The following is a 24,415-nucleotide window of genomic DNA, read 5'->3' as shown; positions in this document are numbered from 1 at the left end:
GCCAAATATAACATCCTCAGTGAGACCTTCCCCGACCACCAATTTAAAATAGCCTGCTCTGTCACTATCACATCACCTGTTTTAGCTTTCTCTTTGTACTTGTACTCACAGAACTTATCAGATGTACTTATTTGGCTGTTAACTGTCTGAATCCTGACATTTAGAATATAAAGGTCACAATAATAGGTATCTTGCTTACTTTATTCACCACTGTATCTTCCGCACTTAGTGCCCAGTACATGGCAGCTACAAATATTTATCAAATGAATAAATGAATGAATGGATAAATAGATGAGTTTTAAAACATGGTGAAAATGGTCACCCCTGGTAAGTATAGAGTAATGTGCATACAGCCTATTATCAATTTACATAACAAATAAAGTTGCTAAAGAATCAATAAAATAATGCTTTAATTACCTGTACTGGGCTGGTCCCGAGGATCACAATAATTCTCTGTAGTCATGAAAATAACTGCCAATCCAATTTCTGCTTCGGGAATAGGTCTGAGACCCTGCCTATTAGAATAAAGTAGTTTAAGTATGATATTATATTAAAACTAACAAATTTTATTAAGATGATGTCAAGGTGAATCTATCTTTTTTATTTCCCCTAAAGAGATATCACCATTTTACAGGATGGAGAGAATTTCAAATAGAGCACTAGCTTACTCACTGGAGCACTGTTACATTGAGCAAGACCACCACGTTGTAGCAACTCAGTGATTTCATTTGTAAAATAAAAGTCTAGAGTAAAGGATATGGATCCCTCCAGTTCTAAAAGTCTACAATTTTCAGAATAAGAGGAAAACAGTAATACCCAAATGAAGCAATCAAATAGATTTTTATAAGCAAATCTATGATTATTAGAATCCTAAGATAAAACTTAAAAGAGAGAAGAGGGAAAAAGGGGAAGAAGAGAGAAAAGTACCAAGAACTATATATAAGCTATACCTTAATTTTAAGTTTAATAAATCAAATCATTTTACCCGATTTACATCTATTAAGGAACCTTCTTATTAAAGGAATCTATGGTAAACCTATCTTCTGTTATTTTATAATATGAATAATGACTAATTTTATAAACAAAGGTAATTAATTCAATTTAATAATAATGCTATACAGAAACTATATCTCAAATTTTAAGAGCTACAAAACTCCATTTAATACTTATTCTAAACATATTTTAAGAGGTTGTAGTAGTCTAAAAGGCCTTTTCAAACGCTTAACGTTTGTTTTTTGTATGTATTGGGTTAACTTAAATAAAGCTCAACTATATGTATATTATAATAATATTATGCTAAAAAAGATTTTAAAAAGTATGATAATTGGGGCCGGCCCCGTGGCTTGGTGGTTGGGTGCGCGGGCTCCGCTACTGGCGGCCCGGGTTCGGATCCCGGACGCGCACCCATACACTGCTTGTCCGGCCATGCTGAGGCCACGTCCCACATACAGCAACTAGAAGGATGTTGAACTATGACATACAACTATCTACTGGGGCTTTGGGGAGAAAAAGGGGAAAAAAAAAAGAAGGATTGGAAATAGATGTTAGCTCAGGGCAGGTCTTTCTCAGCAAAAAGAGGAGGACTGGCATGCATGTTAGCTCAGGGTTGATCTTCCTGACAAAAAAAGAAAAAAAGTATTATAATCAAGTGATCACATATACCTACTTATAATCCAGTATAATGCAGGCAATTCAAAATTGATATTTTGTTACTCTACTACTGTTTTTGAAACTATAAATACATTATACTATGAAAACTAGTTATAAAGATGAGCTATATAAAATAAAAACATTTTAAAAACATTTTAAATACATATCCCAATTGGAGAGAGAGAGAGAGAGACAGAGAGACAGAGAGCGAGAGACAGAGAGACACAGAGAGAGACAGAGAGACAGAGACAAAGAGACAGAGACAGAGAGACAGAGAGAGAGGCATCAAAGGCATAGGATCAAAAAGGAGGATAAAAAGGAGAGAAACGTTACTATTTACAGATGATATGATTTATACAAAAAAAGACTATAAATTAGAAATAAAAGGTGAGTCTAGCAAAGTGGCAGGATGTCAGCTGAGTTTGTATATATTGACAGTAAACAAGTAGAAAATGTAATTAAAGAGACAATATCATGTTTATATTATGCCTATCAGAGATATAATATCTACCAGAGAATATGTAGTAACCTAGAAATAAATCTAATAAAAGGTATTCAAGATCTCTACACAGAAATTATAAAAACTGTTACTTTTCCCCAAATTGATTTGTGGATTCAATGGATTTCTTAATCAAAATCCCAACAAGGTTTTTGAAAAGATGATTCCAAAATGTATATGGGGAAATAGTCAATAGCCAGGATACTTCTGAAGAAGAGCAGAAAGAAGAGATTTGTCCGATTAGATATAAGGACTTAATTCAAGTTATAGTAATTAAGACAAAGTGGTAAATGTGGTATTGGTACAAGGATAGACATATTGATCAATGCAACAGAATAAAGCCAAAAACATTCCCATGCATGTATGGAACAGAATCAATTCTAGATACATTAAAAACAAATTTCAAAAATAAATATCAAAATACTAGTAAAAAGTAAAAAATATGGGTGACTATCTTTTTGATCTATGAATAGAAAAAGATTTCTTAAACAAAGTATAAAGAGCACTATGAAAGAAAAAACTGTTAGTTTTTAGCATATTAAAATTAAGGTTTGTTTTTTTTTTGGTGAGGAAGATCAGCCCTGAGCTAACGTCTGCTGCCAATCCTCTTTTTGCTGAGGAAGACTGGCCCTGGGCTAACATCCATGCCCATGTTCTTCTACTTTATATGTGGAGCACCTGCCACAGCACTGCCCAATAAGCGGTGCATAGGTCTGCACCCAGGACCCAAACCTGTGAACCCTGGGCCGCCGAAGAGGAGCTCATGAACTTAACCACTACACCACTGGGCCGGCCCTTAAAAATAAGGGTTTTCACTCATCAATACAGTAAAAAGATAAGTTACAAAGTGGCAACAGATTCTACAATACATATAAGTGAGAAAAGGATTAATATCAAGAATATATAAAGAACACCTAAAAATCAAAAAGAGGAGCACACAAATATGCAATTAACATACAATCCAGGAATTGCACTCTTGAGCATTTATTTCAGAGACATAAAAACTTATGTTCACATAGAAACTTGTACATGAATGTTTATAGCAGCTTTATTTGTAATAAAAACTGGAAAAATGCACATGTCTTTCAATAGGCGAATGACTCAACAAACTGTAGTATATCCATACCATGGAATACTACCCAGCAATAAAAAATGATGAACTACTGACACACACAACTTAGATGACACACACAACTTAGATGAATCTCCAAGGAATTATGCTGAGTGAAAAAGCCAACCCTAAAAGGTTACATGCTGTATGATTTCATTTATATAACATTTTTTTAAATGATAAAATTTTAGAAATGGAGAACAAATTAGTGGTTGCCAGGGACAGAGAGGGGGAAGTGGGGAGGTGGGTGTAGTTATAAAATAACAACATGAAGGATCCTTGTGGTGATGGAACTGCTCTGTGTCCTGACCATGGGCAATACATGAACCCAAACGTGTGATAAAATTGTACAGAACCAAATACACACACACACACACACACACACACACACACAAGATAGCACATACAACTGGGGAAATCTGTATTAAAAAAAAAGAAGAGCACCATTATCCCAATAGAAAACTGGGCAAGAGACACGAACAGGTCTTTCACAAAAGAGGAAAAATGTCTAATAAACGTTTGAAGAAATGTTAAGCATCACTGGTGATCAGGGAAATACAAATCAAAATCGTGAGATATGATTATATATCCAGTCAGTCGGCAAAAATGATAAAGTGTTGAAAACGACATGCATCTATTTGATCTCTTATGTAAGGTGAGTGGGAATATAAAGTGGAAAGCAGTTTGATACTACCTCCTAAAGCTGAGCGTTCACATAACCTGTGATTCAGCAGGTCTAACTCTAGCAATATACCCCAAAGAAAATCCTGCACAAGTACCAACAGGAAACATACAAAAATGATCTCAGTGGCAGTGTTTCAATAATAAAAATCTGGAAACAAGATTTTTTTCAATGGGGAGTGAATGAACGAACTGTGGTATATTCACACAATAAAACATTTTACCATCAAAACAAATAAATTACAGCAACATGCAACAAAAACAGATAAATTCATATCAGCAATAAAACATTGAGAAAAATCTCCAAAGATTACATGTATCATGCTGACCATGTTATAAAGTTAAATCAACTAAAAAATACACACATACACACACACACAAACACACAAACACATTTTAGGAATACATGAAGCAACAAAACTATATATATATAAAAGAAAGCAAGTAAATGATGAACACAGGATTCAGGATGACAGTTATCCCACGTATGGGGAAACGGGGCTGGGGGTACAATATAGAGAGATGTAGGTTATTTTTAAGGCTCTAACTTGTATTTTGAGGGGACAGATTCTCAGACACATTACAGAATTAAAAAGAACTAACTAAACAATTAGTGAACACAATGAATGTGTATTATTTATGGTTCAGGGTTGTACTGTTCCCCTAGACTTCTAATCTTCTTCAGGAGATATTTAATTTTAACTACTGCTATCCTGTACCCGCTTCTGACACCTAATCAATACAGCCACGGCACTAACCAACCCCAATGCTGCCCTGTTTGACATTCAGTCAATAGCTGGTTTTACTGGCCACTTGCTTGATATAAACCGCACCTTCAATGGCTCTCAATAGCTTGGACTAAGTGGACAGTTATTTTATGTGACAGTCTTTCTCAAACTATAAAATTTTCCTCCCTCCAAAACCAAATTGTAACAAGGTCTAAAGACCACAGAACAAAATGTCCTCTCATAATCAAGGCACCAGCCTCTGAGCAACCTTGCACTCTAGCTACTTTCTTACTCGGGATCTCCGTGTATGAAAAGCAGTGAGCTGTAATGGTGAAGAGCATGGACTCTGGAGCCAAACCGCCGGGTTCACGTCCTGGCTCCTCTGCTCACTCCTGTGTTCTACTACAACGCCCTTTTGCCCAATCTGCACAGTGGGGACCTTAACAGTAAAGAATACACAGGGTTGTGTGAGGATTAAATGTCTTTACATATGTAAAACTCTTAGAAGAGGACCTGCTATATGGTATTACGTGAGTGTAGCTATTACCGCTGCTGTTCTGCCTGGCTCTCTGAAAGACTCGTCATAGGTAAAATGTTGCCTGAAAGAGGCCTTCTCTATTTAGAATCAAGTTCTCCCCTCTGCCCTGTTATTCTGCTTCCTTTATACACATTTGTAATGTCTTTCCCTCCAGAAGGAAGCTCCAATAGTGGCACGGACCATGGCTATCTTGTTCACCATTATATTCCCAGTGCCTAAAACATACTAGAACCACAGCAAATTCTGGTTGTAGTAATAAGACAGTTTTTGTTAAAGAGGTATTTTCTTTTTAATAACAGTTACTACATCTCCCTTTAAGTAAAATATTTATGGGACAGATGACTGAAATTTTACTTTTTACTCCAGCAAAGAAGTAAAGAAAAAAAAAGCAATCTCTCTGGTTAGGATTCCTGGAACAGGAGAAATGAATATTGCAGGGAGCTAGCTATAGACTTTCTAGGTATAGAAATACCCTAGGCCCTCACTGCTTTGTGCTAGGTCAAAGAAATTTAGTCAAAAGACTGCCAAGCTTGATATTTTTGCAATATTTTTTGGCTTCAACATTGCTAAGATTATTAATACCAATAAAGAGTCTAAGAAAAAAACCCTTGATTTAGCTCTTTCACACTCTCCCTCCCCACTACAAACACTATTCTAAGATATCTGATATTTTTTCCTACTTTCTCAGAACAGCCAATATAAGACAGGTAAATATTTTTACATGCATTTTTAGTGGGTAATAATCATCAAAAGACAAATACTGATTTCAGCTCTAGGCAATTTCAGAAAAAATTTTACATTTGAGTTTTCACTTTTTCAACTGTTACATATTCTACAGAAAAATTTAAATACTACTTTATTAATTTAGAGATAAATCTACAAATTCCATTAAAGTAACAAAAAAGCAGAAAATAAATATTGAGATAAAACTGTCACGAATAAAGATATTTTATTCCTAACATACTAAGTCACAATAAATTTTCAAGTACCACACGTAATAAAATCTTTATAATAATTCTTGTATATACTTTTACATTACTATGTGGAGTACAATAAAAGTTACAAATAAAATCACCTACTTGCATATTTTTTTACTAATAAAGAATAATTCTGTACCTTTGGAGCATACCCATAATTGAATGAATCCATTTTTTCTGAGAGTCAGGAATTAAGGTCTGTGAATTCGTTATTCCTACATCAATAACACAATTTCCAGGAGCTGAAAAGAAACTATCTTCTTCTTCATTTTCTTCTGTTATCAACCTAGCCTCTCCCCCTCCAAAAATAACTGCTGAACTTAATTTTTTATGCTAAAAATGGAAAGAAAAAGAAATAAAAGAGCCACAATTAATTTCTTGAGTACATTTTTTAAATTGTAAGAATCTTATTTGGGAAGTAACATGAAGGTAGAATTGGTTCTACTTCTTGAGAGGACAACCTGAGCTTCCACCCTGAGAAAAGGCCCGGTTCACCAGGAATCTCTGCAGCCCTGGAATCGCAACACTGCTGCCCCTCACTACACAGGACTGTAACTGTGGGCGTACTCGCATGATGTTTCCATCTACAACATTAACTCCTGGAACCTTCATTTCAGCACACAGAAGACATTCAACAGCTGTTTACTGACTAAACAAGTCAGGACTTAAAGTTTTCTGTCCCCTTCCCCTCCCCCCCGCCACTTAACATATTTATACAAACAATTAATAGGCCAATTAACAAACAGTAAGAAACATCATAATCATATACATGACCACTGGGCAGTTTCTGATGCCTCGGGAGTTGTTTATTCCCCATCACACGTCTACACAAAATCTCAAAAGGAAATGCATTAACAACTATTGATAACAGAAATAATTTATCCTAGCTTATAATGCTTTCTTTAGGAAAATTTATTTTATAACATTACCTGTTTGGCATTTAGAAATACAAATGTTTTCCCTTTGAAGATTTGTTTTCTTTCCTGTCGTCCTGACAGATCAATATTTTTACTTCCAATAGCTGGTTCATCAACAGGAGGGTAAAAACTGTACAAAAAAAAAATCAAAGTATATTCTATTTATATTCTACTCTGTATGTATACTATTAAATTTATAAATGGACTGGCTATCTAGACACTAGAGAGGCTTAATTTCCATAATACAATTAAATTATTAAAAAAAAGTTTTATCTGGGACAAAATGAAAAAAGCATCTAAATGCTTTACTAGACAAGTGCCACACAGAACAGCAAACTGTTCTTTATTTTTTGAAAATATATAATCCAAGCAATTATACCAATACACAATTAAATATTTATGAATCAAACAAGTTATGTGAATTACAGAAGGTTGAAAGAGACACTGCCCATAAAGATCAAATTTTATCAGCCTCTTGTGTTTGCTTAGGAACCAATGTGTATTAATAATGTTCATATTCCAATTCTATGAACTACTACTGTAAGTGTTTTGTCATAGATCTTTTTGGAGAAGTTCAGGAAATTTTAAAACTTACATTATTTTTGTCAGTTTAAATAAAATTTCCAAAGTGAGATTTAAAAACATATCTTTCAGCTCCTTAATATAATGCTATAAAAACATCTTACTCATCCATGGAAACGAGGGAGAAAAAAAAATTGAGAAGAAAATCAACAGCTAATTCTTCAGCCTCTCATCAGTCCATAGTTTCAACTTTCTATATCACCAGATCTTTTGCTACAGCTATTCATAACTGACCAGCCCTTCAGCTTATCTCTAACTTCTAGTAAAAATTACTAACATTCATGGATAGGAAGACTCAAGATGTCAACATGTCAGTTCTTTCCAACTCGATCTATTAAATGCAATTTCAATACAACTCCTAGCAAGTTATTTTGTGGGTACTGACAAACTGATTCTAAAGTTTCGATGGAGAGGCAAAAGACCCAGAATAGCCAACACAACATTGAAGGAGAAGAACCAAGTTGGAGTACTGGCACTACCTGAATTCAAGATGTATTATAAAGCTACAGTAATCAAGAATGTGGGAGCCAGCCTGATGCCCTAGTGGTTCAAGTTCTGTGCTTTCTGCTTTGGCGGCCTGGGTTTGTTTCCCAGTCATGGAAACAAACCACCCGTCTGTCAGCTGCCATGCTGTGGCAGTGGCTCACATAGAAGAACTAGAAGGACTTACAACTAGGATATACAACCATGCTTGGGGCTTTGGGGAGAAGAAAAACAAAAAAAGGGGGAGAAAAGATTGGCAACAGCCATTAGCTCAAGGCAAATCCTTCCCTGCAAAAAAAAAAAAAAAAAGTGTGGTATTGGCAAAAAAATAGACATATACATCAGTGGAAGAAAACAGAGAGCCCAGAAATAGACTCACATAAATACAGTCAACTGATCTTTGACAAAGGAGCCAAGGCAATATAATGGAACTCAGACAGTCTTTTCAACACATGGTGCTGGAACAACTGGAAATCCACTTCCAAAAAAATGAATCTAGACTCAGACCTCACACCCTTCAGAAAAATTAACTCAAAATGGATCATAGACCTAAATGTAAAACACAAAACTATAAAACTCCTAGAAGATAATGTACGAGAAAATCTAGATGACCTTGGGCATGGAGATGACTTTTTAGATACAACATCAAAGGCATGATCCTTGAAACAAATAAATGATAAGCTGGACTTCATTAAAATTAAAAACTTCTGCTCTGTGAAAGATAATGTCAAGAGAATGAGAAGACAAACCACAGACTGGGAGAAAATATTTGTAAAAGACACATCTGATAAAGGACTGTTATCCAAAATATACAAAGAACTCTTAAAACTCAACAATAAAACAAACAACCCAATTAAAAAATATACCAAAGATTTTAGATACCTCACCAAAGAAATATACAGACAGCAAATAAGCACATGAAAAGATTCTCAACACCATATGTCATCAGGAAAATGCAAATTAAAACAAGACACCACTATATACCTATCACAACAGCCAAAATCTAGAACACTGACAACACCGAATGTTGGTGAGGATGTGGAGCAACAGGAACTATTATTCATTGCTGATGGGAATGCAGAATGGTACAGCCACTTTGGAAGAGAGTCTGGCACTTTCTCATGAAACTAAATACATTCTTACCATATGATCCAGCAACAGTGCTCCTTGGTATTTGCCCAAAGGAGCTGAAAACTTACATCCACACAAAAACCTGCACACGGATGTGAACAGCAGCTTTATTCATAATTGCCATAACTTGGAAGCAACCAAGATGTCCTTCAGTAGTTGAATGAAAAAATAAACTGTGGTACATCTAGACAGTGGAATATTATACAGTGCTAAAAAGAAATGAGCTATCAAGCCATGAAAATACATGGAGGAAACTTAAGTGCATATTACTAAGTGAAAGAAGCCATTTTGAAAAGGCTACATACCATACTATTCCCACCATAAGACATTCTGGAAAAGGCAAAACTATGGAGCCAGTAAAAGATTGGTGGTTGCTGGGGGCTGGTGAAGTGAGAGGGATGAATAGGCAGAGTACGGAGAGTTTTTAGGGCAGTGAAAATACTCCATATGATACCATAATGATGGATACATGTCATTATACATTTGTCCAAACTCATAGAATGTGCAACACCAAGAGTGAACCCTAATGTAAACTATGGACTTTGGGTGACTATGATGTGTCAATGTAGGCTCATCGACTGTAACAAATGTGCCACTTTGGTGGGGGATATCAACCATGGCGGAGGTTATGCACGTGCAGGAACAGAAGGTATATAGAACACCTGCACCTTCCTTTCAATTTTGCTGTGAACCTGAAACTGCTCTAAAAAATAAAGTCTTAAAATTTTTTTTTTTTAAATTACTAAACCATCATGGTGATGATGAGAGGACAATGCAGGATGAGGGGAAATTCAGAACCTGGACAATCAGTCACTATATAGTCAAGAGTTAACTATGCGCAGAGAGCAACATCCAACGTGGTAAAAATGTTTTAGTCATGAGAGTCACCATCCAGCATTTTAGAACTAATTTCCTTACATTTTTCCTCCCCAGATTTCTCCTTGGCAACATACATATTTCATAAAGTAAGCTGAGTCATGATTAAACATATGTTTATGATGTTAATTTTTAAAAATTATTATTAAATTAAAAAATTTTATATTAATTTTTAAAAATTTTGATAACTGATTAAACCACATATGCATGTTTTTTTGTGTGTGAGGAAGATTGGCCCTGAGCTAATATCTGCCAATCCTCATCTTTTTTTTTTTTTTTTTGCTGAGGAAGACTGGCCCTGGGCTAACATCCATGCCCATCTTCCTCTACTTTATATGGGAGGCTGCCACAGCATGACTTGACAAGTGGTGCGTCGGTACGCGCCCGGGATCCGAACCGGCGAACCCAAGGCTACCGCAGTGGAGTGTGTGCACTTAACCGCCTGCACCACCGGGCTGGCCCCCAAATGCATGTGTTTTAATCTGTTACAATGGATGTTCTAAATCTATTCTAAAGTAGTGATCCCTAGAACCTGCAATTCAAATGAGTGACTTATCTGCAAGCAAGAGCACACTTAGTCGGCAGGATGAAATGCAACCTGCTGTGTTATTCTGGTTTTCTAAATAACTGAATTTAAAATTTCATTTACTCTTTTAAAGATACACAAAGAATGGTGGAAACTACTTTATTAAAATTAAATCCATAATAATAAAATAGTGCTAGAAAATTAGTAGACATTCTAATTCACAGATAAATTTTTTTTTTTTTGGTGAGGATTGGCCCTGAGCTAACATCTGCCAATCCTCTTCTTTTTTTTTTTTTCTGCTGAGGAAGACTGGCCCTGGGCTAACATCCAAGCCCATCTTCCTCCACTTTATATGGGACGCCGCCACAGCATGACTTGACAAGTGGTGCGTCGGTGCGTGCCCGGGATCTGAACCGGCGAACCCCAGGCCGCCGCAGCAGAGCGCGTGCACTTAACCACTTGCGCCACCGGGCCAGCCCCCACAGATAAATTCTTAGTATCTCTTCAAATGCATTTCATCTTTTCTCCCTTTTAACAAAAATTCTCCCATATCTTACACTTCTTTTAGGGTTAAAGGCAACTAACACTTCATTTATATACGAATGGCTAGTTTATGAATTAGTCTACATAGTTATGTAACACTAGATTACAGAGCCAGTCTCAGACCAAAGTGGTATGCAAGTGCTTAACACATACATATGACTGAGTAGATGTGAGATTCTTACTACTTTCCAATGACACTAAAATATGATTTTCAAATTATCTACAGCTTTGCGTTACTCACATTGTCATTCTCGATTTTGCCACAGACGAGTCTACTGTACCCAGAGAGCAATTAACTGTAGTTTAGTTTAATGAAGACTGAACATCTGTTATATCCTGAGCCAGGTTACTTAAGATATGAGTATGATATTCCCTTAGCTCTTCTTAACGGCACTACTGGAGTTCTAACTTGTATTTGTGTGCTTCTCCTCCACTAAGCACCATGAAGGCAGAAACTGTAATGCTTTTTGGCTCACCCTTGTATCCTCAGGTCTATCTTGCCTGGTTCATGGTGGGCATTCGATAAATACTGGACAATAAATAAACTGATAGTACAAAATATAAATAAAAATTTCACCTAATAAATTAAAATTAGACAAAAAGGATAAACATCTCTCAACTCCCTCACTGTAGATTTGAGTATTAAAATTCTGGGATTGGAAAAATGTACTTTGGTTTTCTTTTAAAAACGCTGGTAAATCTGAGGCCCAATACTCAGTAAGACTGATCCTGAAAAAAAATACATTACTATATTATCAAGAATCCAACCAGGGGCCAGCCCGGTGGCATAGTGGTTAAGTTTGCGTGCTCCACTTCAGTGGCCTGGGGTTCACAGGTTCGGATCCCAGGCACGGACCTACACACTCTCATCAAGCCATGCTGCGGCGGTGTCCCATATAAAGTAGAGGTAGATGGGTATGGATGTTAGCCCAGGACTAATCTTCCTTAGCAAAAAAAAGAGGAAGATTGGCAACAGATGTTAGCTCAGGGCTAATCTTCCTCAAAAAAAAAAAGAAAAAGAATCTAACCAAATGTTAGAGTTGTGTATAGACACGTCTATAGATATATGCATATATATGATATATACAGATGATTGATAATACAGTGATAGATAATAGACTATGTTCTGGAACTTCACATACCTAGACAAGCCTTTTTCTTATTAACTGTAAGGATGAGAATAAGAAAGAAGAGACTAGTGATAAATATGAAGAAAACATCATTAAAAATCAATTATTTCTGAAGCATTACATTCTGAAAGTTTTAAAGCATTTCTGAGACTCTAGTGATTTGATAGCTGGTAAGAAAACGGGAAATCAGTAAATGAACTTTGGCAAAGACCTACGTTAGAGGCACGTTGCCTAAACACAAGGCTACCACAAATATAAAGTGATCTCCAATTTCCATAATAAAAAAATTAAAACAAGACATTTTTTGGCACACTTATACAGAAACTTCAAGAGTACAAATAAAATAATTATTTTTATTATGTAGTAAGTGGTATATATTATTCACAAAATCTATAAAATATTAATCTAGAAATATCAACTTTTTCCTATTTGTTTTATGGCTTTTAAATTCTTTATATGATCTTCAACAAATTTCATCTAACTCAGAGCACATTATCTTCCATTCTGTCCCAAGATTTTCCAAATACAGAATTTTTCTGAATTCGTGTATAATTCTGGCCCTGGAAACTGTATTCCAAGACACAACATTTATTTGCCCAACATCTGGACAGCTGTTTATTTCATTAGTCCTGTAGGCATATGTTCATGATTTCTAAAACTACTTACTAGACTACGTTTTTTTGGTGATCTCTAAAAGGCTTGAATTATACTGACATCCACAAATTGTAAATGTGAGGTTATATCTCCAGGAAAAGATTTCTAGTATGAGTTAAATTTCTCTGTCTTGAATTTTAATTGATTACATAAGGTCAACTCCATAAGCATCCTAAACGTTCATTTACTGTGACTCTTTCAGGCTAATGTGTCCTTTGGGCCTGAGATTTGAACATAAGCTAAATAAGTTACCCTGTTCCTGTTTCATGGATGCTGGCAGAAGACACAAGACTCCTGGGTCAGAGACAAAGCAAGAATCAAGTCTCGGTATGTTTAAAGCAGGTCTCCTCCCCAGTCAAGTCTCACAGAAGATACATACAGTGGGTTGTGTTACTCTGAACTTGGGAATCCACCAGTTTTATAACAAGCTATAAGCAGGCCTGCTCTTTGTCCTGGGAGGAGGATATTACCTCATCCCTCAAGGTTTCTCCCTGCAACCATAATTCTGAGAAATGGCCTGGGTATAGGGCAGTAAGGGCCTTGCATTCTTGGCATATCCAGAAAGTTTGTATGAATGCAAGGACTTTCTCTCCCAACAATGTTTTCCCAAAACAGTGTTTGTTGTTTGAAATAAAGTAATTGAGACAGCACTCCACAATACGAGAGACTTTGTAAAAATTCAAATAAAAAGTAATTCCCCCTCTTTTCTAAGGGATCATTCCCTTACATTCAGACATATACAACATTTTAATGAACTTCCTTTATTAAGAGTACAGATTATCAAAATTAAATACTCCTCTTAAACGGAGTCTTCTAAAAATGACTTCATCTACATTGGTATTTTGGTGACAGTATAGGAAAATGAAATACCACAAACCATGTCAGGTAATGAAGCTTAAACTTTTGTCTTACTCTGTCTCTTGATAACAGTGCAGAGATGTAGACATAACCGCACTTAAAAGGACTACTCTTCTTGTTAGGTAAAATATGACAGTGTGCCTCCTAACTTAAATTCAGGACTAGCGACAATGCTTGTACAGAACTAAAAGAAGAGGTAGTTATGTAATAAAAGAGCCACCACAACGTATTTCATATCCTTTTTGTAACCCATCCCACTACTATTTAATATTTTAAATTTAATCCTTTTTCTATTTAATAGTTGAGCAGGTAGTCAAATCTTCAACAAGCATATCAAAATGAATCCCAACAGGTATAGCAATCTATTAAGGTAAAAAACTACATATTTTAAAACAATATTAAAAATTTGAGGGGCCAGCCCCATGGCCTAGTGGTTAAGTTCAGTGTGCTCTGCTTTAGCGGCCCAGGTTCGGTTCCTGGGCACAGACCGACACCACTCATCGGAGGCCAAGCTGTGGCGGCAACCCACATACAAAATAGAGGCAGACTGGCACAGATGTTAGCTCAGGGCGACTCTTCCTCAGCAAAAAAAAAAAAAAAAAAAAAAAATTACAGTCGCCATCATCAAACATGGGCTAATGTAATTATCTTTCCTGGTTAACACTGAATTAGGAGTTATCGAACAATCTTATAGTAGAGACATTTTATGGTGGCCATCTGAGTTAATACAGTCACAAGTTGAAGCTAGAAAAAAATTATGCCGAACCTGAAGTCAAAAACAGACCCAGGTTAAAGACACCTGAGAATCTCAACAACTAGTAGGAATCAATGACTAATTCTGAAAACTACAAGACCATAAAACATATCATTAGTATTAAAACCTATCAGACCCTTCCACTCCCAAGTAGTCTAGAATTAACAATGGTTTATCCTCTGTAAAAAGGGTCATTATTTATGGGATTTATCAACTCCCTAAGAAGGTTCATAAATAGGCTTTGGGAGGAAATGTGCTTCTCTTGAAAGACTATGCAAGTTGGTTGTACGTAAGTGAAGTTTCTGGAGGAGAGACCAGTGCTTTCATGTTCTCATAGGGATCTAGGACTCAGAAGAGGTTAAGAATCATTTATTTTAAAATCTGAGGATCTCTTTCTAGAGTCCAAAAACATTACATTTTCTGTCAACCAGATTATAAAATACAAGAAACTTCCCAAATAAAAATTAAAAACAAAGAGAAAAATCTGATTTTCAGTTACTTTCAAAAGCAGATATGTATTACCAGGTATAAATAGTCCCTAAAAAACACCGGACTGGGGGGCCGGCCCCGTGGCTTAGCAGTTAAGTGCGCACACTCCGCTACTGGTGGCCCGGGTTCTGATCCTGGGAGTGCACCGACGCACTGCTTCTCCGGCCATGCTGAGGTGGCATCCCACATACAGCAACTGGCAGGATGTGCAACTATAACATACACCTATCTACTGGGGCTTTGGGGAGAAAAAGGGAAAAAAAAAAAAAAAAGGAGGAGGACTGGCAACAGATGTTAGCTCAGGGCTGGTCTTCCTCAGCAAAAAACGAGGAAGACTGGCATGGATATTAGCTCTTAGATTTTTTTAAACCTCCTCAAATATTCAAAGTTGTCCTATAGAGATAAGATGAGCTTATAAATAGACAGTCAATTCATTATGCCATACAGACTATAACCTACTGACATATATGCTAAGCAAGCATGCTCTTGTGCTAAGTTGACTAAAAACACCCACCATTTTATAGTCACCAGCATTTTTTTTTTTTTTTTATTGGTAAGGAATATCAGCCCTGAGCTAACATCCATGCCAATCCTTCTCTTTTTGCTGAGGAAGACCAGTCCTGAGCTAACATCTATTGCCAATCCTCCTCCTTTTTTTCCCCTTTTCTCCCCAAGTCCCCAGTAGACAGGTGTATGTCATAGTTGCACATCCCTCTAGTTGCTGTATGTGGGACGCTGCCTCAGCACAGCCGGAGAAGTGGTGCGTTAGCGCACGCCTGGCATCTGAACCCGGGCCACCAATAGCGGAGCATGTGCACTTAACCGCTAAGCCACAGGGCCGGCCCAGTCACCAGCATTTTAACCATGCAATCTGGGAAAAAAAAATCCAAACATCTTCCTCCTCAACTATAGTTGACTACTTCAAACATCACTAATACAATATATACAGTAGACAGATCCTTTAGTCTGGTCGTTCACAAATTTAGCTGAGCATCCAAAAAAATAAATAAATAAAGCTATTATGAACCTTCCCAGATACTGCAATTAGCAACATTTCTTTTAACAAGCACCTATCATGATGCCAGGCAATGTGCTCAGACTTTGTATATACTATTACTTAAAATAAGTAATACTTATGTTAATACTAATAATACTAAATACTTAAATACTCAGCAGGACAGGTATTAGTCTCATTTTTCAAAGGCGATAACTGACACTCAGAAGAAATGAGCTCCACTCCCAAGGCCACAGTCCTGTTAATATTCTGGCCCAGGACTTTGTGGTTCCAGAACAGGGCTGCTGCACCACACAATTCCAGGAGTCCCGTGTGCACGATGCTCGGCACTGGCACCTGTGCTGTACTGAGGGCACCTCTGTGCCATTTACTGTTCTTCAATTATTTTCTTTAAAATTGGCACATATGCGGGGCCAGCCCTGTGGCGTATTGGTTAAGTGCGTGTGCTCCACTTCTGCAGCCCGGGGTTTGCAGGTTCGGATCCTAGGCGCGCACTGACGCACCCCTTGTCGAGCCATGCTGTGGCGGTGTCCCATATAAAGTAGAGGAAGATGGGCACAAATGTTGGCCCAGGGCCAATCTTCCTCAGAAAAAGGAGGAAGATTGGCACCGGATGTTAGCTCAGGGCTGATCTTCCTCAAAAAAAAAAAAAAAAAAAATGGCACATATGTAATATTTGTTTCACTAAGATAAGAAACAACCAACAAAGAATTTGGGAAGCTTACTGACATACTAACAAAAAAACGTCTTTAATAAAAGTGAACTATAACATTACATTAAAGAGGGAATTAACCTAAATAAAATCAGCGCTATCACAATATAGCACATATATTTTGTATGTCATATTTTATTATATTTAAAATACACAATATACCTTTCAATTTGTGGAGGCTGTTTCTTGGACTGAACTGCTTTAAGAAATTCAGTAAAATATTCTGGCTTTACAATCGGACGCCCACAAATGAGTGCACATATTGTCTAAAAAGAAGAAAACACATATGAATACATATACTGAAATTCCAGCTTTTTTAAAGAAAAGTTCTAAGTTATAGACTACAAAGGGGCTTTTCTATTCTGTTTTTCCTCTCATCCTTCTAAATTTATAAAGGAGCCACAATCTATAAAACAGAAGTCAGTATTTGGTCACTGCTTAGTTGTAGCATACAAATCCCTATATAATCACTGGATTACTAGAAGCACCAATTACAATATTAATTTAAAAATTGCTTTGTAAGGGGGGGTCAGACAATACAACATAAAATATAAGTCAATTTTAAAATATATTCCAATTTTAAAAACATTAAAATGTTAAAAAGTGTATCTTAGAATTGAGGAAATATAACATCTGCCCTAGAGAAGACAAGAGATAAACATGAGAGAGAAGATCTTTTCAGCCTAATTGCCTTTTTTTTTTTTTTTGTGAGAAAGATCAGCCCTGAGCTAACATCCATGCTAATCCTCCTCTTTTTGCTGAGGAAGACCGGCTCTGAGCTAACATCTATTGCCAATCCTCCTCCATTTTTTTCCCAAAGCCCCAGTAGATAGTTGTATGTCATAGTTGCACACCCTTCTAGCTGCTGTACGTGGGACACGGCCTCACGCATCGGTGCGTGCCCGGGATCCGAACCCGGGCCGCCAGTAGTGGAGCGCGCGCACTTAACTGCTAAGCCATGGGGCCGGCCCCTAATTGCCTTTCAAACAGATCATAAATATGGAAAAACTCTTTTCAAGAAGGTAAATAAAGGAATAACTGGGGTTGGGTAAAAGCTCAAAATAAGTATATAGAGGGGGTGAGAAACTTTAGCAAGTGACTTAAGCTATAAGCCTCAACTAAGATATATCCATAAAATTTGAGAAAGAATAGAAAATACCACCATCGGCAATAAAAATAAAGAAGATTCAGCATAATTCCAGGAAATAATCCAACCAAAAATTTCTAAGTATGCTTCTAATAACATATGGTACTACTTAAATATGAGCAAGCAATTTAGGGTGTCTCTCAGGAATGGAATTTGATACCAACCTCGAATGTGAACAAAATAACTGACTTCTTGCCTGCAGCAGTAATGTGCAATTTGACAATGGACTGAGTGTGCCCCAATACATGTGACACTGGGCAAAGGACTTAACTGTTCCACGCCTCAATTTCTTTTCCAGAAAATAAAAATTGAAGTGAATGCTCTTTAAGTTCCCTTTTGGTTCTAACATTCAATGATTTTAAAAACATAAACTAACCTGTATTTTTGGAAATTTACCAAAAAAATAATATAATGACAAGTTTTTCTTTTTTGGCACATGACTGGTCAGAAATATTGAAAAAGGAGGATGGCTCTGCAAGCCTTTGTTGGTGTATATCAGTACTCTCTAATATACTGGGCCATTAGCATCCCAGTCACTAGAATAGCGTGTATTCCACTCTGGTGAATGGATGCTAATTTCCAGGTCTGTCACAGACTCGGTAAACATCTCTCAAGACCATCTAACTGCCTCTGCTCTCATCTCATACCCACCAAGCGAGGGCATGATCACCTATTCCATTTTTCAGGGACTCTGATATGGGCAAGGGGTCCATGCTGGAGTCCACACACAAATCTTCTGGTCACTATAAAGGTGCATCCCTACTGTAAACTAACATGGACATTTTGATGTATGACTCTATTATCTGTGGGATTATTAGCATAAATTAGCACTCAGGAGGCTAATCACTGCTGAATTTATAGGTCAATTTCATAAATTTGCAAAGATGAAAAGATGCTTGATCACAGACAACCCCACGAAGATACAAGTCTAACTTGAGGTTCAATCTGAGCAGCAAGCCTTTCTTTATGACACGTTTTTAGCTATAATATACATATTCTAACTTAATTCATTAGCTATTAAAAGATTTTGTATCATCTAATAAAAGAATCTAAATATTTGTTGCTTTTCACTATAGATACTAACCTAAAAGAACCCCACATATCTATAGTCAACCCATTTAAAAGGAGACGAATCACCTCCCAATATCATTCTTCAATTAGCTTTGGATATAACCAAATCTGATGAAGATGCAAAATCTGAAAACATACCAAAACATATCCCTGTTTTAATGAATAGTCAGCATCTTCTAAAGGTACATATCTACATATCTCTTGATTGTGAAGATACATTATAATATTAAGCTGCAAAACTTAAAAAGTCTTTGTGATTAGAGCTTTAAGCCAAATACAAACTAAATAAGAGAGCATGAGATCATGAGATGATCTGGAGGAAGACAACTTGATATAAGAGACTAGAGATGCTAACTTTGAAGACTGGTAGCTGATCTCAGTCGCTCTGCTTTTAGACTGAAGACAAACTATGCACTGCAATAAACTTTTTGGTGAAAGGATAACATAAATCATTTTCCTAAATGCTATATCAAAATCTGAAATATAATTTTATGTGCTTTTGCTTGTCTCAGATAATAAATAGGTTATCTGAAAAGCCATTCTAGCCTAAATGGTACACAAAGGCATGGGGCTGGCATATATAAATCGACAACCAACAGTTCTTTTTTTTTTTTTTTTTAAAGATTTTATTTATTTTATTTTGTCCCCCCAAAGCCCCAGTGGATAGTTGTATGTCGTAGCTGCACATCCTTCTAGTTGCTGTATGCGGGACTCGGCCTCAGGATGAACGGAGAAGTGGTGCCTCGATGCGCACCCGGGATCCGAACCCGGGCCACCAGCATCGCAGCGCGCGCACTTAACCACCAAGCCACAGGGCCGGCCCAACAACCAACAGTTCTGATAGTTTTAACGTAAATGACTTTAAAAATGTCTGTGTATACTGGGGCGAGTAAGCTTAAATTCACAGAACTTATTCTAACATAATAACAAGGCATTCAACTTACTTTAATGGTAACTTTAACTGACATCATGACAAGGTGAGTGCATTCTTCTGTCCAATTATTTACAGTAAGTCCTCCAAGTTGCAATACAGCTTGATTTAAAGCATTTTTCCCAGAGACATCTAAACAAGAAGAGCATGCAACCAAAGGCTCATACTCTACTCTGTAAATGAGAATAAGTTACATAAAGTTATATTATCATAATTACAGAGATGGCAACTTACAGTACTTTAAGTTTATATCACATGCTGTTATTTTAATTGTTATGTATTATGAAACTTTCTAACTTATGAAATTTTCACTTCCTAAGTCTTGAATTGAAATTAAGAAAACCCAACGATTAAAGTTAACATTATATTTTCACCTACAGTGAATCAAACAAACATAGCTCAACGTTCTCAGGGCCCACTCAAACTCATTCCCTCTCGACACTATCTATGATTGACGAAATGCACTAACTACACATGCTAAGTAAGAACTGAATTAGACTGTTTTCAATTCCTGATCCATAAATATCCTTGTCTTTTAGGATTTGATAAGTGTGAAATAAAGCTGTTCATTTTTAATATCAATTAAAAAAACTTCTTACCTGAATTTACTTTCAAACACTCCAAAAGTGACTCTATCCCCTGTCTTCAAAGTTTGGGAAAGGCCATTCTGCATTTTTACCTCATTAACAAAGGTACCATACTTAGAATTATCTTTTATCGTCAATATAGGGATTTCATCTGTTTGACTCTGAAAAAAAAAGTCAGTAAATAATTTAAAGTCTTTTACCACTCAGCAAATACAATTCCCAGGCGACAAAGTTTCAAAAGAACAGGCTGACAACTGTTTGAATAGGCAATAGATAGGTGGCTAACCTCCCGACACAGCAGGCAATACAGTTATTGTTTTGGTTGCCTGCAGAGAACAATCACTCAACTAGCAATTAATGGAAATTTTCTTAATTCCAGGATCACTCCTCCTAGAACATACATTTTCTTGAGTTTTATAAGTCAGTGGAGATTTTCCTGACCCCTCAATTTCACACATTTGCTAATCCTTGCTTATGTACAGTCTGTTTCATGTATAACATGACAGCTTCTGCTAAGGTTTTTTTTTACATTATCAAAATCACATCGCAAAAACTGGTCCAATGACAAAAGGTTAGTGTGTCTGACTTGCAGTAAGAATTTTATTTTTTCTTTAGGAATTTCAACAATGTTTTTTCTGTACCTCAAAGAATAGAGACAAAACCTAAATATCACTGAAGAGATCCAGCATCTGCTGATATGCAGTCTTTGCTCAAAATAATGGCTTTTCTTTCTTATTACCACCAGCGTCATCACGACCACAGCCATTTGTATATATTTGTATTACTTTTATCACCCAAGGTTGTGATTAAAACAACCAACCAACCAACCAAGCAAAACAAACTCAAAGTCATCCAAAAGAGCTGTGAGGCATAAGCAACAGCAGTTTTCCCTAATAAAACAAATCAATTCCCATTATGAAAACCTACCTTATACAGGAAATACCTGTGTTCACAGGGCTACACAAATGCTTTAAAGCCCGAGTCATGACAGTTTATTCATTGCTCTATCCCCAGGCTTGGCACAGTGACATTGGTAGGCACTCAATAAATGTTTAAGTAAATAAATTTAAATATGTTCTACTTCCTCTGAGTTTCTAAATTACTGAAACAAACAGTGAAATACTGGAACAGAAACTTCAAATTTCAAAATAAACAAATACCACTGGTACCAAAGCCAAAATGTAAGTATTTAATTGTGTTAACATTAAAAATAAACTTAACAGCTTTACGAAATAAAAAGTCCTATGAAATCCTCTTACATGTGCACCAAGGTAATCTTTTGTGATTTCAACCCCCTTACTGTAAGCTAGTGAAATAAAATTAGTAACATACCAGGTTGGTTACAGAAAAGTTAGCAGTTAACACAGCATGATTTCGACTGATTGACTGATCATCTTCAATTAGAATGCCACAGTTTTTCCTTCCAACAATGTACTCAACACCAGTCAAAAGTCTGTATGGTTCTAACAGAATTAAAAAAAAAAAAGTAAATTAGTAAATACATAGACATGTGTATAGACATAAACAACATGTATATATGATACAAGTTTGGCAAATATTTAAATATTTTTATTTTCCTATTTAAACGTTAATAATCGACTTCATATAAATCAAACATGTTTTCTAGTAAAGCCTCACTGAAGGATGCAAAAGATTATCTAAATAGATGGAAAGCTCTACCATTTTTCTAAACAGAAAACAATATCGAAAAGTGTCAACACTCCCAAATTAACTTATACATTTAATGCATTACCAAACAAAATCACAATACTATGTTTGGAACTTGATAAACGGATTCAAAAACCCATCAGGGAAAATATAATGTAAAAAAATTGTCAAGAAAAATTTGAATGTTATGAGATCTTCCCCTACTAGACAGTAAAATATGCGCTAAAGCTATAGTAACTAAAAAGTACGGTACTGGATCAGAAGTAAACAACATAGATCAAGGCCAGAAAAGTTCAGACCAGATTCAAGTGTATATCTGGGGCAATTTTATTTTTATGTTAAAGGTGGCATTTCTAATCAGTGGGAACGGGTTACTAGTTTAAACAAAAGGTTGGAAATTACAAATTGTCGGGAGTAACAGCACGTATGTTGAAGGCTTTAGAGTTTAGTCCGGGAACACAGGACTCCGCCACCGGAGGGGCAGAGCGGTTAGGGCAGATAACAGACCAGGTGGAAGGAGTCCAGCTAAGCCCTGCCCAGGTTTGGATTATATTTTGTTAATCAGAGATTCTTAACCCAGAGTGAAGTGTTTCAAGTGCCACTCGCGTACGGTGTACTCACAGTTCTAGAGGAGCGGCCAGGGCTGCCACGCGCTGCCGGGGGCGGCAGCACCGGCGCCGCGGCCGTGTGCGGCCCCGAGCGCCAGCCGCAGGCCTCAGCCCCTCCCGAGGACCCGAGGGCCCGCGCCCGCCCACCGCTGCGCTCCCCGGGCGCTGCTGCAGACCCACGGCGACGCCTCGATCCTCCAGCCTTTCCAGCATGAGCTGCAACTCACAACACCGTTGTAGCATTTACTGTCCGCGGCCCTCTTCAGACTCCCTTCCACTGCCAGTCAATTTCGCCTCTACACAGACCTTTTTCCAATCATAACGTCAACCCTCCGAGGGCAAGACCGAAACCCGGGCTGCCCCTGCTGATCCGTCTGTCAACTAACAAGGACTCACACACACCAGGCAACCAATCAACACGCGAGAACCATTTTCCACGGCTGGAAATGCAGCAAAGAAAAGACACCTATCCTCCCAGTTGTTCTGACGACAAAATGGAGACAGGCGCTGAGATGACGCTTTCGCGTGCTGCCACCTCCCCGCCACTCTGCGCTCTCCACGAGCACACACAGCGCTCTCGAGAGAGTCGTCCGCGGCGCCGGTGCGCTCTCGCCGGCGCCAGCCCGCGCCGGCCGTTCCCCGAAAGCACACACCCGGCCGCCTCCTCGGGGGCCGGCCCCGCTCACCACGCAGGCCGCGGCCCACCGGGCAGGCTGGCCCGCGGGAGGCCCCCAGCGACCGTGCCGGGCCGGCGGGGACGGCGCCCACGCCGAGCGCGCGGCGCGCACCGCGCTTCCGGGCCCTGCGGCGGGCACGGGGACGCCGCGGCAGGCCGCGCGGCCAGCCCTCTGTCCACTGCAGCTGCTCCCGGAAAAGCGTCCCCGCACCCCTCCCTTCCGCCCTTACCTCGGGCCGGGCCCGCGGCGGGCAGCAGTTTCCACATGGGTCCGGCTCTCAGGGTCGGGTCCGGCTCTCAGGGTCGGGGCCGACGCACAGCAGCGTACGGCAGCTAACCGACGTGCCCGGCGGCGGCGCCTGCCAGCGGCGCGCGCCCCAGGGCATGCGCGCTCCCGGGAGCCGCGCCTGCCTAGAAAACCGAGGGATGGCCTGGGATGCGACGTGGGCGTCTGGTCGCCCCCTGGTGGTCAGAACAGGAATAGCGCAATCTGTATAGAAATGCTGTATGAAAAGGCTGTAAAGTGTGATCCCATTTTATGGTGTTCAACGAATACGAGATTATCTACATTTTCTGATTGTCAATGAAAATTATTTTAAAAATTAGCTCCAAAGCAACGTAATGAAACTTTCTCATTAAAGACATTAACATAGTGACTAGTTACGTAATTCCATGCATTTCTTAAATTGCAGTCGTTCATATGTATGGATCCTAATGATGGTGATAATTATGATGAAGAATTTCACCCCAAGTCAACTAATTATTTTTACTCTTCTCCAAGCTCAAATCAACTTCTCCTAACTTGTCTGTTTCGTAATGTTGCACTTTCATCTAATCGTTAGCTAAATACTGGGGGTTGGGGGGAGGGTCTAA

The 24,415-nt window shown here is 38.0% G+C and overlaps 1 protein-coding gene across 8 annotated transcripts in view; it reads right to left on the bottom strand.

The window, feature by feature from the left end:
- The window catches only part of NBN (nibrin), a 51,041-nt gene extending 27,114 nt beyond the window's left edge, over window positions 1–23,927 (bottom strand). For 4 of the 8 annotated variants that reach the window (XM_087447695.1, XM_087447702.1, XM_087447697.1 and 1 more), the window contains exons 1-8: window positions 23,773–23,927; window positions 21,923–22,053; window positions 20,603–20,751; window positions 20,017–20,176; window positions 17,017–17,120; window positions 7,114–7,231; window positions 6,324–6,517; window positions 418–515 (exon numbers count right to left, since the gene is read on the bottom strand). In XM_087447695.1, the coding sequence (XP_087303821.1) occupies window positions 418–515; window positions 6,324–6,517; window positions 7,114–7,231; window positions 17,017–17,120; window positions 20,017–20,176; window positions 20,603–20,751; window positions 21,923–22,053; window positions 23,773–23,809 (991 nt within the window). In that variant the 5' untranslated portion in view covers window positions 23,810–23,927. Of the gene's footprint in view, window positions 1–417; window positions 516–6,323; window positions 6,518–7,113; window positions 7,232–17,016; window positions 17,121–20,016; window positions 20,177–20,602; window positions 20,752–21,922; window positions 22,054–22,879; window positions 23,606–23,772 lie in introns of those variants that run through there. The other 4 variants (XM_087447696.1, XM_087447698.1, XM_087447700.1 and 1 more) reach the window with 4 other exon arrangements.
- Between the last annotated feature and the right edge of the window lie 488 nt (window positions 23,928–24,415).

This window comes from Ceratotherium simum, chromosome 23, assembly GCF_057802395.1.
Source record: "Ceratotherium simum simum isolate JZ-2026a chromosome 23, ASM5780239v1, whole genome shotgun sequence".
Lineage (NCBI taxonomy): Eukaryota > Metazoa > Chordata > Mammalia > Perissodactyla > Rhinocerotidae > Ceratotherium > Ceratotherium simum.
The sequence above is the reverse complement of the archived record's forward strand: the minus strand, read 5'-3'. Positions and strand labels throughout refer to the sequence as shown.